The sequence below is a fragment of the Pteropus alecto genome, unplaced genomic scaffold, assembly GCF_000325575.1.
Source record: "Pteropus alecto unplaced genomic scaffold, ASM32557v1 scaffold190, whole genome shotgun sequence".
In the NCBI taxonomy this organism is placed as follows: domain Eukaryota; kingdom Metazoa; phylum Chordata; class Mammalia; order Chiroptera; family Pteropodidae; genus Pteropus; species Pteropus alecto.
The window spans coordinates 4,446,702-4,463,578 of NW_006430462.1; the positions used below are offsets into that span (position 1 = coordinate 4,446,702).

The 16,877-nt window shown below is 52.8% G+C and overlaps 2 protein-coding genes across 8 annotated transcripts in view; both read left to right on the top strand.

The window, feature by feature from the left end:
- The window catches only part of TCN2 (transcobalamin 2), a 12,992-nt gene extending 2,416 nt beyond the window's left edge, over positions 1-10,576 (top strand). For all 4 annotated transcript variants that reach the window (XM_015590928.2, XM_015590921.2, XM_025047623.1 and 1 more), the window contains 8 exons: positions 1,271-1,463; positions 2,203-2,372; positions 3,229-3,390; positions 4,526-4,698; positions 4,829-5,015; positions 5,907-6,078; positions 7,868-7,983; positions 10,007-10,576. In XM_015590928.2, coding sequence (XP_015446414.1) covers positions 1,271-1,463; positions 2,203-2,372; positions 3,229-3,390; positions 4,526-4,698; positions 4,829-5,015; positions 5,907-6,078; positions 7,868-7,983; positions 10,007-10,068 — 1,235 coding nt within the window. In that variant the 3' untranslated portion in view covers positions 10,069-10,576. The remainder of the gene's footprint in view (positions 1-1,270; positions 1,464-2,202; positions 2,373-3,228; positions 3,391-4,525; positions 4,699-4,828; positions 5,016-5,906; positions 6,079-7,867; positions 7,984-10,006) is intronic.
- Positions 10,577-10,905: 329 nt separating this feature from the next.
- The window catches only part of SLC35E4 (solute carrier family 35 member E4), a 10,461-nt gene continuing 4,489 nt past the window's right edge, over positions 10,906-16,877 (top strand). For 2 of the 4 annotated variants that reach the window (XM_006904919.3, XM_025047630.1), the window contains exon 1: positions 10,906-15,934. In XM_006904919.3, coding sequence (XP_006904981.1) covers positions 15,316-15,934 — 619 coding nt within the window. In that variant the 5' untranslated portion in view covers positions 10,906-15,315. Of the gene's footprint in view, positions 15,935-16,246; positions 16,871-16,877 lie in introns of those variants that run through there. The other 2 variants (XM_025047636.1, XM_025047633.1) reach the window with 2 other exon arrangements.

The window sequence follows — 16,877 nt, forward strand, 5'->3', positions numbered from 1 at the left end:
AAAGAGAGGTGGAGAGACAGATGACCAGAGAGACAGGCTGAGCGATGTAGAGACTGAGACAGTGACAGAGAGAGAACGCTACAGAAATCGAGTCAGACATATAGAAAGACCCTGAGCGAGAGAGAAAGGGCAAGAAAAGCAACTCCCTTTTACCTCCCCTAATCCCACTCCTCCTACCCCCTGCTCTCATAGCAATAGATATTGGTGACCTTTGGGAAAACAGACCCAAGATGGTGGGACTCAAACCGAGAGAGATGGGCTATGGGAGAGGAGCCCTGGTCCTCGTGCCAGGAGGCCCAGGAGGCACTCTGTCTGGCAGTTCCTTCGCTCGGTCCCCTGGGAGGGGCAGGCTGCACAGCAACCTGGGACAGGGCACAGAGGACACAGCTAGAGCCCTAGAGTGACCTGGAGGCAGTAAATGGGGAAAAGTCTAAAGTGACCCCAAGCCACCTACTCAGCTCGGGTTCCTTCCCTAAGGGAAGAGAGTGGAGGGAGCTCAGCTGGACCTGATAAATATCCACGAGGCTTCGGCTTCCTAGGTATTTCATGTATTCTCAAATTGCAGTTACACAGTTTCAGGTAAATCCCAAAACACACAGATAAATGGTTGAAAACGTGATGGCTTTCTAACAATTCACCTCACAATCTTGGGTCTTCTTCACCTAAGCAGAGGTGGCAGAAAAAGGGTTATTTTGAGATCTGTGCAGGCTAAGTTCACCATGCAGCCCCAGGTCGACAGTGGGCAGTGTGCAGTGTTTTAAAATTGGATATGTAACATGTTCCACGTGTTCAACAGAGCATCAAAGAGCAGGGGCTTTGCAGGCAGGTCCATCCTTGGCTCAGCAGCTTCATGTAAGACATGACATGACATTGAACTTCTGTTCATTGTTGTGCAAAGCAATGATGACAGTACCTACCCACGTCACAGGGCTGGCATGAGGACTGAGTGAGGTCTGATGTGGTGCCCAGGACGCACCACGTGGCTTGGCATCCAGTCTCTTTGTCACTCCTGATGGGTAGAGTGGTTGCCTGGCACCAGCATCCTCTGCCTCCAGCCACCACCTCTCTCTGGCAAACTCCATCAGCTTTTTCAGGATGTCTGCTTTCCCCCTTTTACCTGCTGCCTTTCGTTACGGCCAGATTTTCCCATATGAGTAGGATATGTGCTGGGTGGACGTGGGGTGGAGATATTTATTCCCTGGAGAAGGCCCTGGAGAAGGTTCTGGTGGCCCGGCCCTGTGACCTCACTTGGCCTCTTCTCTTTTTTAAGGCATACCAGAGGTGGACAGCAAGCTGGTGCAGGGGCTGGGCCAGCACCTCTTGCCCTGGATGGACCAGCTCTCCCCAGAGCACTTGAACCCCAGTATCTACGTGGGCCTGCGCCTCTCTAGCCTGGAGGCCGGAGACAAGGAGGCCCTCTACCTGCACAGCCTCAAGCTCAGCTACCAGCAGAGCCTCTTGGGGTATGGCCATGCTCTCGTTTCTCCTTTCCCTGTATGTCTTGCTCTACATCCTAAAAGACAGGATACCTGCGTTCTGGTTTGGACCTGTCACTGCTTGGTTGGAAGACCTTAGGCAAGTTTCATCTTCTCTGGGCCTTTCTCCATCTGTAGAATGGAGGTGGTTTGACTAGAATGGAGATGCTGATACAAGATCCATTTGCTGCTACTCTACCCTCCTGTATGTGAGGCAGACATCACTAATCCATGACCGCACTCTTCCATACCGAGCCCAGAAAAAGCATCTGACTCTGTGCTCCCTTTCTAGAGGTTTAAGGGGAGGCCTGTTCTGAGGTCCAGTGTGGGAATTTGAATGAGAGATGAAGGATCAGGAGCACTATGGAGCATCATCTCTTTGGCCTCCCTCTTGAGAAATGGACACAGGGCAGGAAGAGGAAAGACAGGGGAGAGTGTGTGGGTGAAGCATGACCAAGATGGTGGGGGAAAGCAGGGGTCATTTGGATGAGAGAACCCTCAGAGTTTAATTTGTCCTTGAGGTTAATTTTTCATCTTTATGAAATATGTGTGGCACATACCTCACAACTTATATAGCTGACTACATCTGCTTTGGGGGAGTTATAGTACATTTTCCAACTGCTAGGATTTTTTTTTCCGTTTTGTGGTATTGATGGGGGACACCTCTAGCCAGCTTTTCTTGGGTGGCACTTTCTCCTGGAAGTGTTGTTAACTGGCTTTGTCCTAGGTCTGCCACCAGCAATGACAATAATGACTCCCAGGCCAAGCCCTCCGTGGGCCAGCTGGCCCCCTACCTGCTTGCTCTCAGGGCCAACTGTGAATTTGTCGGAGGCCGCAAGGGGGACAGGCTGGTCTCTCAGTTGAAGCGGTTCCTGGAGGATGAGAAGAGGGCCATTGGTGAGCGGACTCAATCTGCTAGGAATGGGGAGGGCTCATGGATTTTCTCCCCAGGCCTCTTTCCCGCCCTCCATTCTGCCTATCTCACTATCCACCTAGAGGCTTGGGCCTGCCCCAGTAGCCATTCTTGATCAACCCACATGTACTTTATTAGCAAGTTCTGCTCAGCCACCAAGATTGACCTGACTGTCCACCTCTGGGACAGTGGCACAGCCTTTTTACTACTTACTCCCCAGCCTCTCTCTGCTAACTTTCCTGCCTCCTGATGACCCAGCATACAGAGAAAGCATTTTAAATATAAATCTGAACACTGCTGTGTTCACAGCCCTCAGGCTTAGCCTGTCTGTCCTTCTCTTCAGCTCGACTCACCTATTCTCCGGCTTACCCACTTGCCTGCCCCTCAGTGGGCCCCAGCCACACTGGCCTTCTTGTAGCTTGCAACCCAGGTTCTCCATATATGTTCCCTCTATCTGGAAAGTTTCTTTCCCCCTCCAGCTCTCTTCTGCCCTGACTCCCCATCTACTCAAAAACTTTTGTTATATGGCCCCATGGACCTTGGTCCACATCTCAGTTCTAATTGTACTTTCATGAGTGTGGGTTGTGTTCTTGTTGGAGGCCCCAGCTGTGCCTGACCTGTTGTCAGTGTATTCATACCTCCAAGCGCAGCGCCCACCACTTAGTAGGGCCTCAGCAGGTGTGGTTCGAGGGAATGAAGGATCTCACGACCCAAAGGAGGGTGTTAGAAAGTACAGGCCATGGGGTCCTGTGGACTAGCATGGCTGGTTGCTGGGAGGGGGCAGAGAGGCAACCCCTCAGGCCTGTGTGACACCCCGCCCCTTGGTTTTCTTCCTCTCAGGGGATAATCACCAGGGCCGTCCCCATACCAGCTACTACCAGTACGGCCTGAGCATCCTGGCCCTATGCGTCCACCAGAAGCGGGTCCACGACAGTGTGGTGGGCAAGCTCCTGTATGCTGTGGAACACGACCATCATCTCCACCAAGGCCACCTCTCTGTGGGTGAGTGGGCCAGACCCTGCGAGGTCAAGCTGGCACTCCTCCAGCCCCCAGTCCCAACTGAAGGCCTCCACCCCCTAGTCCCATACTCACCTTCCCAGGGGACCCCTTTTTATTGAGTCCATTAGGAGTGAAATGGCAAAGGCTTGTGTGTGGTGCAGCAGCTCTGAGCCAGCACTGCACCTGGACTAAAATCCTGACCTCTGCTCCATGGCACATGCTTGTTGTAGGATGCTCTGGGCAAGTCAGCTGGCCTTTCTGATTCAGTTTCTCCTGTAAAGTGACCTCCCAGCAGCATCGATAAAGGATGTTTTAAAAATAAAGGGCTTAGCATAGTACCTGGCATGGGGAAATTCTGGTTATATAGCTGTGATCTTATCATTGCATAAGCTGGGAAGCCTGAGACCTGGATCCTGGATCTGCTTCTTTACTGTGTGACTTTGGGCCTCCAGTGCCCTTTCTTGTTATTGTGATTCAAGGTCTCTTCTAGGCCTGGTTCTGTGAGTGAGTGTGTGTGCCTCACATGGGGTGGGATAAGACGGAGTAGGTTCGAGGAGTGGTTAGGTGCCCAAAGAGAAGAAGGCAGCAGGGCCCCTGCCATCAGAATGCTTGTTCTGCCTCAGAAGCTTCTAGAAAAACCACTGTGGATGCATTAAGTCACCTTGAGGGTTGGGGCGGGGGAAGGCTTGACCACCCCCCAACCCAGAGCCCAGGCAGCTCCTTGGACCTATCACATCAGACTATCTGGGGGTTATTCCAGGTATTGGTTTATTTAAAACTTGCCTGGTGATCCCAATGTGCAGGCAGGTTTGGGAATGAGTGGTGTAGAATGAAGTCTTATTGGGCCTCCCTCCTCCAGTCTCTCTCCCAACCTCTAACCCCGAAGCAGTAGACAGGGGTAGGGTTAACTAACCATCCTGCTTTGTCCTGGACTAAGGGGTTTCCCAGGACACTGGACTTACAGTGCCCAAACTGGGAAAGTACTGGGCAAACTGGGCTGAGTTGGTCTGCCTAGGTGGCAGAAACTTTCTAAAATGCCCATCTGACCATGTTTTCCCTGTTCTTCAAGCCCTCCTGTGGGCGCCCATTGGCCCTAGACCATGCCTGGGCTGACCCAAGTTGGCTCTGTCCCCTACAGATACATTAGCCATGGCAGGCTTGGCCTTCACCTGTCTGAAGCGCTCCAACCTCAACACTGATCAGAGCAACCGGATCAACCTGGCCATCAGGACAGTGCAAGAGAAGATCCTGAAGGCCCAGACCCCAGAAGGCCACTTTGGGAATGTCTACAGTACCCCTCTGGCACTGCAGGTGGGAAAGAGACTCTGGGATTATGGTCTACCTGCTGGCTGGTGGGAGGTGGGTTGGTCAGGGCAGGAAGACCTGTTTTCTCCCTGGCAGCTGACCCACCTCCTCCTTCTCTCCCCTACTCTGTCACCAGTTGCTAATGACCTCCCCTGTGCCCGGAGTGGAGCTGGGCAGAGCATGCCTCAACGCGGGGGCTGCTCTGTCAGCCAGCGTGCAGAATGGGGCCTTCCAGAATGCTCTCATGATTTCCCAGCTGCTGCCTGTCTTGAACCACAAAAGCTATGTGGATCTCATCTCTCCAGACTGCCTGGCACCAAGAGGTAGCCAAACCTTTCACTGAAGCCTGGTTCTTTTCAATCTGCAGGGCACTCATTGAAGTCTGCATGATCCAGTGATGGGTAGTTATTTGGTCTTGATTTGCTGAGTCAATGGGAGTTTGTGGGAGTGTGTGGGACACACTGGCAGCTAAGATGTAGTCGGGATTCTAGAAACTCACAATGTGGAGAAGGAGACACCAAATGGAGAGCTCTGAGTAGGCTGGGAATCTCCAGCCCCTTCTTTGATAAATTATTTGGATAGATGGATGGATGGATGGATAGATGGATGGTGAGAGCATGACACATTTTGGTTAGCTCTTATACATCATAATGAGTCCCAATTAGCGGCTTGAATCAGGGCTTCCTCTGGGAGAGGAACTTGACTTGGCAAGTGAGATATGCCAGTGGAGAAGAGAGAAGGAGGGCAGAGCAGAGAAGAAACAGCAAGAGAAAAACAGAAGTATAAAGACTGGCATTTGGGGGAAGGGTCTTGCTAAAGAGTGGGGTGTGGGAGAATGAGCTTGAGTGGCAGGTAGAAAATAAAAAGTAGAAAAGATCCTCAGAGGGAATAAGGGAGTGATATGAGCAAATGTACATTCCAGAAAGAACCCTCTGGGGTGCCGTGTGGCAGATAGGTAGGAGGGGGGATGCTAGAGGCAGGGAAACCAGTGAGGAGCCTGACCTTGGGCAGCTGGGGATGTGGGGGCTGAGGTTACAGGGCGGGGTAGGATGGAGCCAGATTTTAGCTATGCAGGTGGTATTGGCTGAGATGGGACCTTGGGGAAGGAGCAGGAATACGCCAGGGGCCACAGTGCCTTTGAAGGAAGAAAGGAAAATTAACATCCAGGCCTCATGCCCTCACACCAGCTGCTGCTTTCTCTCTCCCTGGTGCAGTCATGTTGGAACAAACTGTGGAGTCCTTTTCACAGAGCCAAGTCCCAGAGGTCATCCATGTCACACTGAAGGTTCCCAGTGTCTGGCCGCCATACAGACACTTCATCTCTGTCCCTGCTGGGTCCTCATTGGAAGATGTCCTAAAGAAGGCCCAAGAGCTCGGAGGATTCATGTAAGACCACCACGTCCCAGCCCTCACCCCACCGACCCCACATCCCTGAAACAGGGTCATACCCAAATAAGGTGGGAGTGATTCTCGTGCTGCCAGTGGGGAATCTGGCCCAGAGATGTGTGTGCCTTCTACTGAGCCACCCAGACCCCAGATTGTTTGTTTAGAAATATGTGCCTCAGTTTGAGAAGGCCCCAATTTCTGTCCCCAATTGGCTTTCCCAGAGGACAGCATCCTGCAGCTAGGGAGGGCCCACAGCTAGTGCCTTAGGGTCATCTGGGCCCAGGGAATTTCAGGCCAGAAATATGCAAAGACCCTTTGAAAGGATAAAAATTCTTACAGACCCCAGGTTAAGTTACTTCTGTTATAATATGACTTAGATGTGTACTAATAAGTTTACTCTTAAAAGTCCTTTCTCTTTCTGGCTCAAGACAGCTATAAATTCTAAGCAACTTTGCAAAGAAAACTATGAAGCCGATAGCATTCAAATAAAGACTGTCTGCTAAGGAGCAGGAATACGCCAGGGGCAGGGAGAGCCCGATGCTCTCAGCATTCCCTTGGATTGAACTGCCATCCGACCTCAATTTGTACAGGCAGCAGTGTCTTCATAGGCTCTTCCCCGGTCCCAAATTCGCTATTTACTACTAAGCCACTGTTCTCTTTCTGGTAGTCTGCAGTGCATATAGCAGTACTGCTGGCGGCCGACACAGTTCAGACGGTCACACACACTGAGCACCCTTGCTTGGCAGGTCTCAGTCTACCAGGCATTGAGATTACCCAGAACCTACTGGCATTTATGTTTAGATATTCTCATCAGAATGAAAAAAATAGAATTTAACATTTTTGTTCAGAACTCCAGGACCTCTGAGAAGATATCAGGGGCACTGGTCTAAGAAATAATTATCTTGTTAGTAAAGATGGGTGCCTGAACTGGGTTGAGGGGCTAGGCAAGATGGCCAAGGTCAAGGTACGGCAGAGGCAGAGGCAGAGGCAGAGGCAGAGGCAGGCACTGCAGAGAAAGCTGGACTGCAGAGGCAGAGGCAGAGGAGGCAGAGGCAGAGGCAGAGGCAGAGGCAGAGGCAAGACAGCACTCAGAGAGAAGTGCTCCAAGCAGCCACATGTCCCCACAGAGTTAGGGAATGACTGGAGAAAGGGGGTTGTTCCATGACATCCCTAAAGTAATTCTTTTCCTTTGCTTAAGTTACCCTGAAGGGGTTTCTGTTTCTTAAAACTATGAAAACTCTCCCTCTCTAGAACCAAAACCATCGATCAGCCTTTTGGAGAGAGGAGGGACACAAGCCATGGAGTTTTAAGAGGATCCTTTGGCTGTGGCTTCCAGATGGGTTGGAGAAATGCAAAGTTGGAGGCAAGCAGCTCAGGAAAGGGAGCGTGCATAAGGAGACTTGGTTGCAAGGTCCAGAAATATATCTCCAATGCTCTCTTGTAATGCAGAGCATGGTGTATGTAGAGTCAGGGAGTAGATTGAGCAACACAGCAACACAACTCAGAGAGGGGCCAGCTGCTGGGTTGATAATGAATAGGTGTTCCTTCCTGCAGGCCATGGTCATGGTCAACACAGAAGGGATAAATTCCCCTGAAAGAGCAGTGTCAGTGGGGCTGGAGAGAAGGGGTAGAGATGAGACCCATGGTGAGGTAGCCCAAGAAGGGTTTAGCTGGTGCTGGCCCTGAGGAAGATGGCAAGACTTCCCGGTGTGGATGAGCTCCGCTTCTGCCCTTGGGTCAATGAGAGCAAAAGTCACCTTTTCTCCCTCTTCATCTGTCCCTTTCGTAGGTATAAAACAAAGGCTTCCTTGTCAGGCCCTTACCTGACCTCTGTTATGGGAAAAGAAGCTGAGGAACGTGAGTTCTGGCAGCTCATCCAAGCCCCCGACACCCCACTGCAGCAAGGTGAGTCTGGTGGCTGGCCACCTCTGGATGTGTCCCCCACCTCAGCCCTAACCCAGCAATGAGGTTTCATCAACTCACTCCAGCTTTCAAATCACCTGTAATTTGCTATCTAGAAATAACTTCTTTTAACTTTTGGTGTGTTTCCTTCCAGATTATTTTTAAATATCTAAGTTTTTTGTTTTATTAAAAAATAGAGCCATACTCTAGCAATGCTGTCTAATAGAAATAAAATGTGAGCCACACATGTAATTCTAAATTTTCTAGTTGGTGAAACTAATAATAATAATGTATCCTATTTAATCCAGTATATCCTAAATACCATTTTAAGATGTAACCAATGTAAAATTATTAATGACATTTTGCATGCTTTTTTTTGTGTACTAAGATTTCAGGTGCTCCGTAGCCACATATGGCTAATGGCTAGCATATTGGACGGTGCAGCTCTATATACTGTTTTGCCAATTATTTTTTTCTTAATAGATTATAGACATATTTTTACGTCAGCTTATGTAGATATTCTCTTTTCTTTGTAATGACCCCATAGAATATGTTATCCACTAGGGTCCTTTGCACTGCAAGTAACAGGAAATGCAATGCAAACTAGCTTCCAGAATATGACATCCATTGGCTCATGTGATTGGAGTCCAGAGGGAGTGAGGACTTCAGGGCTGGTGTAACATGGTTCTAGCTGGCTTCCCTGGGACTCCATCCCCTTCTCTTGGTTGGCTTCCTCCTCCAGAGAGGCCCCCGCTGTGCCTTCCCAGGGCTGCTCTCTTTTAAGACTGAAGAAACTGGTCTGAATACCCAGCAAACTTCTTCTGGTGTCTCGAACATAGAATTGGGACACAGGTGCATTTCTGGACCCATCCCTATTTGCTGGGAGATGACCCAGATTCTGTAACCACCACTGACTAGAGAGAAGAGATCTCCACATGACTGGCTTAGGCCAATCAGGCCCACCCATGTGTGCTGAGTGCTGCGCTACTGGGCATGGAGCGGGATGGGTGGGCCACAGCCTGCTGGACCTCTAGGGTGTCTCCAGTTTTAACTCTTACACTCCAAGCTGTCATGAGCATCCTCGTGCATCAGCCCAGTCACCAGACTCTGAAACATCATCTGTCCCTGCTCCTACTACCTAGAACTTCTACTGGGCACTTACCATGGACCAGGCATTGGGCTAAGGCTTTAAAGAAGGTGGGAACTTTCTGAGGGAGCCCAGTTAGAAACATTCTCGTTAGAAACATTCGCTTACCCTGCCTGGCTTGTGAGCACATTGAGAAATAAAACAAAGGGGTTGCAGATGGGGACCCCAGATCTGATCTCTATTACTGAAAAAGGCTGGGCTGGAAGATGTAGCCTGGGAAGAAAGCCCGATGAACTCAGCCATGAGGCCAACATGAGTGGTTGTGTCCTCTACCTCCTGTCCCCACAGACCCCTAGTCCAGCAAGAAGCCCACTTCCATGGGAAGGGGGAAGGCCTTTGTGTTGATATCTTCATCACCCTCATTTGAGAAATGAGAACACCAGCACTCACGGTGGTTGAATTACTTGCCCAAAGTCACATTGCTAATGAGTGACAAAGCTGGGGCTTGAAGCCAGGTGCCATGCTAGAGCCTGGGTTGTCTCCAGTGAGGGCAGGCTGGCTCCCAGGAGACTTTACTCGTGGGCCAAGTTCTCCCTCCAGACCATACTAAGCAAGTTCCTCATCTTGACGGCCCCTTGGGGACTATGAAGACAGGGACCATCAAGTGTTGTCAGGGTCTCTCTTTCCTTTAATCCCATGTTGGTTATCTAGCATGCTGTCCTGTACCCTCACTCTCTAGGGGTGTCCCACTGCAAAATGAGCCTGTGAGCCCTGGGTTACAGCTCAGTTCAGAGTCTCTGCACTGGCTCCACTTTCCCACCACCAAGCCCTAAGCAGATGTGATAGACCTTAGCCTGAGGGCGGGGGTCCGGAAGATGAGGTTGGGGACTGGGACGCTCTGCCCTAATGCCCCCTTCCCCACTCAACCTGTCTCTGCAGGTATTGCTGACTACAGACCCAAGAATGGAGAAACCATCGAGCTGAGGCTGGTTGTCTGGTAGCCTCACACTGGCTCACCCACTCCAGCAGCTACACACAGTCCCTATACTTCCACCTTCCCTCCAGACACCATTGTAACAGGCATAAGCCTGACCCTGCCTGCCTCCTCATGTGCTCTTGGAGCAATGTCCCCGGATCACCAGCCACCACTTTTGTGAGGCTTCTAAGCAAGGAACCAAGCACCTTCTCCCAGAGGTCTGTCTGCCTGGGTCTGGCTCAACCTGGCCCCACAGGCATCCTGTGAAGACCACTCAGTCTGAAAGGCATGCAGCATCTCAGACTCCTCAGCACAAGAAATCTGCTAGCTGCTGGCATTGTGAGTACCACCTTCTCTGGGATTGGGGTCCTGCAGGGAGACCTCTGCAGCCCCAAGGGCTGGGGCCCTGAGCCTAGCTCTCCAGTGCACCGTCAGAATGGTGGCCTTAGAGCTAGCTGTGGCAAGGGCTCTGCACTCTGCAGGGCTGCTCAAAGCCTACCTCTGAAATGATTAAAGCGTTGATTGTGCACATGCCTCAGTGTCCTGATACCTGATGCTAATGAGCAGATGCAGGAACTGTGAGCAGAGAAAGGGACAATACCTCCAGGTGGGGAATAGAGGGTGGATGAATGTCTTGGGTCCTGGGGAGAATGATGCTGGCAATGGTGACATTGATTACTGTTTAGGGAGCATATACTTGCTAAACACTTTCTTGCATAACTCTGAGGTGGTTGATATTTTCGTTGTCATCTCTGCTTTACACATACGAAAACTGGTGCTCAAAGAGAGAAAGTGACTCACCACAGTGTCAAACAGGTGACATGGCTTAGGAGACAGACAGACCGGACCTGGGGTGGCTTCCTGGCTCCTCCACTCAAACACTAAAAATGAGGGCTTCAGTGATTGTTATGATTACATGGCAGAGCCCGAATTCGACTGGAAGCCCAGGACCTTAGAGCTTGAACTCTCACCCCTAGCTTTCCCCCAGTGTAGTCCGTGTACTACCCCAGGCCTCGGCAGTTGGGGTATGGGGACCCTGCCGCTCATTGGGAGGGCCCTGGACTCTGGGCTGCCCTCTAGAAAGTGGGGTTCAGGCCAGGGAAGCACCCTACACACCCCACCCCACTGAGGAAGGAGGGCTATCTTCTGAGGGGGCCTCTGACAGACAGCAGGTACTGTGACACATACTGAGTCCTCAAAGCCACAGATTAAACAGATGCCTCTTCCTAGGGTGCCAATTTTAATATATAGGGTCTGAGCAGTTAAGGGAAGTAGGCAATTTAAAAAATTCTTTTATAGTGAAACCAACTTCAAAGTATCAGAGAGCCCAATGAAGAAGTGGCCTCTGTTTTTAGGGTGAATTATCTGTGCCCAGGACCCAGAGTGCTTATTCACTTGTCCTTCCTTAATCACAGCCAGGGGGCACTTCCAGGAGGTTTCAGGACCTGCCTGTGACTGTTCCCTTTACCACCCTGTAGCAGAAGGTTGGAGACTCAGGTCACACAGACTGGAGGTAGCAGAACCCAGATCCTCACTCATTGATCCCAGGTCTCAGCACTTGCCACTGCACCACCCTGACACCTCCCCGCCCCTTGAGATACCAATTGAGAAAGCCACAGGCCCCTCCCATACAGGGGAGATGGGCTGTGGCAGGTCTCAGGCCAGGTGAGAGAGAAGGTGGACAGTTACTACAGGGAATGCCCCTGTACTGGACTTTCAAGAATCCATGAGCTAGACGTGATCCATCCTCTCAAGTGACTGTCTTAGTCAGAGTGTGTTTGGCTCTGAGGAGCAGGAAGCTACTGAATCTTGCTCAAATCAAAGGATTTTTGCTGAAAGATGCAGCCCACTGCCTCCAGGGTAACCAAGGGTGTCAGGGAAATGGAAGTTGGGGCTCAAGGCTTTGTCACCTCCACTATCCTCAGGCCTCTTCTGTGTCCTCTCCCTCAGTCAGCTTCCTCTGAGTATGACCCCAGCAGTGACCCTGCCACCTTTCAGTTCAAGTCCCTAGCCCCTTCTTATTTTCTCAGCCTGTGTCCCAAAGCCTGGAGACACAGGTCTGACTAGCACAGTCCACCTATGGACACTGGGTTAGGTGTTTAGTCTGGCACAATTAGATGGGACCCTGAGAATGGGTGTGGGTGAGAGGGTAGTCACGTCTGGTGCAGGCCCTCACAGTAAGAGTCTGCTAAACAGGCCCTCCCTGGGGTCCAGGAACCAGGATTGTGTCTAGCCTGCGTTTAGATCTGATTGACTCCAGACAAGTCACTTCCCCTCTCAGCCTGTTTCCTAACTCAGCTATGGGATAGCACCTTGGCTTACATAGCATGTTTATACCTGTGAGCTCATCATAGATCACAGGTAGGGAAACTGAGGCCCCAGGAGTGAAGTAATTTGTCTAGGGACAAGTAATTTGTAATTTGTCTACAGTCCAGTTGCTGAAAATGAGTCCTTCTCCCCTCCTGGTGCCTCCCAGAATCCCTCCCCAAGTCACTCAAAAGGCAGCACTCAAATCTGGGGCATTTGGAAACTTGTGGGCAAGGGTAGGGTGCTCTGGGCTGCTCTGGGCTTTCATGTGGACCCCAAAGAGTGAGAGGAAGCCCGCTGCTGCTCTCCATGAAGATGGGCACCCCACTCCCCATTCTCCCACAAGGGAATAACCTGTGGAGAGCCCAGGATAAAAACTGGGGCTCTGGAGCCAGACAGACCTTGTCTAAATCCCACTCCACAACCCTGGGCACATTGACTCCTTCCCCTCACCAAGCTCTCTGCAGCATCCAGCTCCAGGGCTAACTGTGCAGTGGGTGGGTGGAGCCTCTGTACCCAGGCAGCCCCTGGTGTTATGTCTTTCTGCATGCACCCTGGCCCTTCTGGACTCCCATCTGGAATTATCTGCTGGGTCATTTGCTTTGGGTTCTGCCCTCAGCCTCCCTCCCCCTGCCTCCACCCCCAAGTGTGCAGCTCTCTCCATCCCACCAAGTCACCCAGGCCTCATATTGGTTAATCCTCATTCCTCATAGCCCACCCCTCACTAGGCTGGGTAAGCGGGAGCAGCTTTGTGGCAGTCCTGCAGGAGGTATAGACAGATTTTCACTGCCACCACTCCTTGCCAGCTCAGCTCAGCGTGGAAGTTAGAGTGTTTATTATTTTTAAAAATTATTATTATTGTTATTAAAGGAAACTTGCTGGAAACTGACAGAATCCCACAAAGAATATAACTCTTAGGGGGCCCTGATTCCTCTTATTCAGGAAATGTAGGGGGAGGGGCATGCCGCCTTGGCTGCCTCAGTTTCCCTCCCACAATCCCTTCTGGTGAAACCCTGTCTTTATACCCTCATATTTTGGACTTTGGCCTGGAAATCCCCTGCCATACAGTTTAGGCGCCAGAAGGCGTCAGAATCACCAAAGGCAAATGTAAAAACGCAGATTCCTAAGCCCATCATAGAGTGTCTCCAGTGAGACTGGGACTTTTAAATCAGAGTCCAAGGATTGTATGGGGTTGGGGGACACTTGCAGCCATTCCGCAGTCTGACCACCAGAGGGCGCCTCAGACAGGCCTAAGTGGCCGCCCTTAGAGGTCTTATTCCTCCAGAGGTTGCTGTTATCAAAGACAGACTAGGGGTGGGCCGTGTCCAGTGGGTAGGAGCTTCCTCAGAGAAAGAAGCCCGACGTCAGGAAAGAGGCTGGCAGCCGGCACTGAGCACCTGTTTGGGAGCTCAGAGAGGCCAGGGCCGGGACTCGAATCTGTATCAGCTTGTGCTGACCTGGGGCATCCGTCGTTCAGATGGGAAACCCCATTCCCAAGAAAAGGCAAGGGCTTGGTGGCAGCTGCTCTGCCTCCCAGCCTACCCAGGGCTCTTTCTCCTGCCAGGGCTGAGGGCAGAGAGTGGAACACCAGAAAGTTCAGTTGTGACTCAGCTCTGAGTGCCGGGGGATGGAACAGGGGCTGCTGGCCAGGGACGGATGCTAGCCAAGCGGTACCCTCCTTCCGGAACTGTGGTGGCCTTGATGATTCAGCTTCCCTCCGCCTGCCTCGAGGGGCCCGCCTTGGCCTAGGAGAGGGAGGAGGTGCTGGGACTAGGAGGGGCTTTAAGGGGCCCGTGGTCCAACTCTTCTGGATGCTGAGGTCCCATGGGATAACTGTGGTCAGAGATCGGATGGTTCAGAGACAGGCCCTGGGATAGGGGTCCCTGGAGAGGGGTCGGGGGTGGGGGTCCAATAAAATGGAGTCTCCTGTGAAGATGGGAGTTTTTTATCGGGCTCTCAGAAAAATTCCCCACTCTTCCACCTTGATTTGGTCTCTATGAGGACTCGCCTTGGCTCTGGGTGGGGAGGAGCCCATCACCCACGAATGGGGTGAGGGGGGACAGACAGGCTGATCACTAAAGCTGGAGGAGGCGGGGTCAGCCAATGGAAGGAATGCAAAGCCGACCCAGGAGGGGCTGAGAATGGCCGGCGTGGGGGCGGAGCGAGACATCCTCCGTGGCTCCGGGGGCGGGGCCGGAGGCTCAGCCCAACTTTCCGGGTGGAGAGCAGGCTGTGGCGGCAGAGGCGGAGCCAAGAGCTCCGGGCCTCGCCCCGCGGGCGGGGCTGGAGCTGGAACCGGGCGGGAGCTGCTGCCGGAGTCACAGCCACAGCCGCAGCCGGAGCCGCAGCCGCAGCCGGAGCCGCCTGTAGCCGGAGCTGGGGGGCAGGCCCTGCTCGAGCCGAGCCGAGCCGAGCGAGCTCTCCGTGCGGGCCGGCGTGTCAGCCGCAGGGCCTAGGCACTGTCAGAGGCAGCGAGCCACGACCACTGGGCACCACCGAACACCACTGGGCACCACCGGACACCGCTGGGCGCGGGAGCCTGGATCACCCCTGCCAGGCCTGGGCACGGCCTTAACAATCAAGAGATCCTGAGTGTGGACTGTAGAGGCAAAGGAAGGAAGATTCCATCCAAGCATAGCGTGGGCACTAGGCGAGGAGAAGAGTGGAGACTTCACCAGGCTCTGGGCAGAGGTGCCCGGAGCTTACTAGTCCAGGCTTGAGCACCAGAGAGCCTGGCATCACAGGAACCACAACTTGGGTTCTGTCCTGCCCGGGCTGAGAACAGAGCATATAGCTCTTGGACCTCACTGGCACAGGCGTGACAAAAGAAGCGGTTTTCTCACCTGTCTGAGAAGAAGGCCGGGATCTGAGGATCCAGGATCTGGTCTGGTCCTAAGGAGGGCTCTCTGGTGGCCCAGAACTGGTCACTGAGAGCTCGCCTCCTGCCCCAGCCCCACTGGTACGGATGTGCCGCTGTCCTCTGGAGCAACATGACGGAAGGATGACCTCTGTTGAGGCAGTGGCAGTGGCTGGCAGTGCTCTGGTGGCTGGGTCCCCCGAGTGGCCCCACGCTACCCCCCACACTCTCGGGGTGCCTGGCCGGACCCGGGTGGCCATAGCAGCATTGGTATGGCTGCTGGCGGGAGCCAGCATGTCCAGCCTCAACAAGTGGATTTTCACAGTGCATGGCTTTGGGAGGCCCCTACTGCTATCAGCACTGCACATGCTGGCAGCAGCACTGGCATGCTACCGGGGGGCACGGCACCCCATGCCCCGTGGTACGCACCGGCAAGTGCTGCTGCTCAGCCTTACCTTCGGAACCTCGATGGCCTGCGGCAACGTGGGCCTGAGTGCTGTGCCCTTGGACCTGGCACAGCTGGCCACTACTACCACACCACTGATCACACTGGCCCTGTCAGCGCTGCTGCTCGGCCGTCGCCACCACCCACTGCAGTTTGCTGCCATGGGCCCACTCTGCCTGGGGGCTGCCTGCAGCCTGGCTGGTGAGCTCCGGACACCTCCCGCTGGCTGTGGTTTCCTGCTGGCGGCCACCTGCCTCCGTGGCCTCAAGTCCATTCAGCAGAGTGAGTGCCTGGGTCACTGAGGAGGTGGGAATCAGGGTGGGTATGTGGCCTGGATGGCCCTGTGAGGGATATGACCAGTATCCCATTTTACAGATGAAGAAACTGAGCCTAACAGCTTTGGAAGAGGCAGAAACTGAGACTCAGAAAGGGCCAACAGCTCAGTGAGTTCCAGGCCCCAAACAGGCTTTAGAGGCCCAACTAGTATTTAATAATAGTTGCCATTGATCTGTGTCCCCTGTTTTGTCTCTTTATCTTGCTGGATCTCCATACTGCCCTGATCAAGGAAGTCACTATATTGTCCCCATTTGACAGGTAGAGGGGATTGCCTTCCACCATGTGGCCAGTGAGCAGAAGAGGTAAGAATTGAACCTAGGCAGTCAATCTCCATTCTAACCAAGATGTAGCATAAGGCTGTGGACCCAGAGGGAGGCCTGACAGTGGGGACCAGGAAGAGAGAAAGAGGGCAAGGCCTTGAGCTGGGATTCGGAAGGCCAGGGGTTTGGCTGAATCTGGGAAGGGTTCGTGTTTACCGGGAGCTGCAGTGTAACAGGCCCTGTGCTGGGTGTTGACCTTGAGTAGTCGTGGCAACCACCCCATTTTATAGAGGGTGGAACTAAGACCCAGAGAGGTACGTGATTTTCCCAGGGTCACCTTACCTCTGATGAAAGGAGACAGGGGGACTCTGGGCAAAGGGTGGGGTGGAGGCTCTAGGACTAGACTGCTAAATCACTGCCACAGGGTGGAGGCCGTCTCCCTGCCTGTCCTTCTGAGGGGCATCTGAGTCACAGACCCCTACTTCCCTCTGCCTAAACCCAAGGGAGATGTGAGAGAGGCCAGGGTACCCACCCGGGGTGGGGAGGCCTGGGTTCCAGGCACACCTTTGATCATACTTGCTGGGTGACCTTGGGCAGGCCCAGGTTTTTCTTGGTTCTCAGTTTCCCCA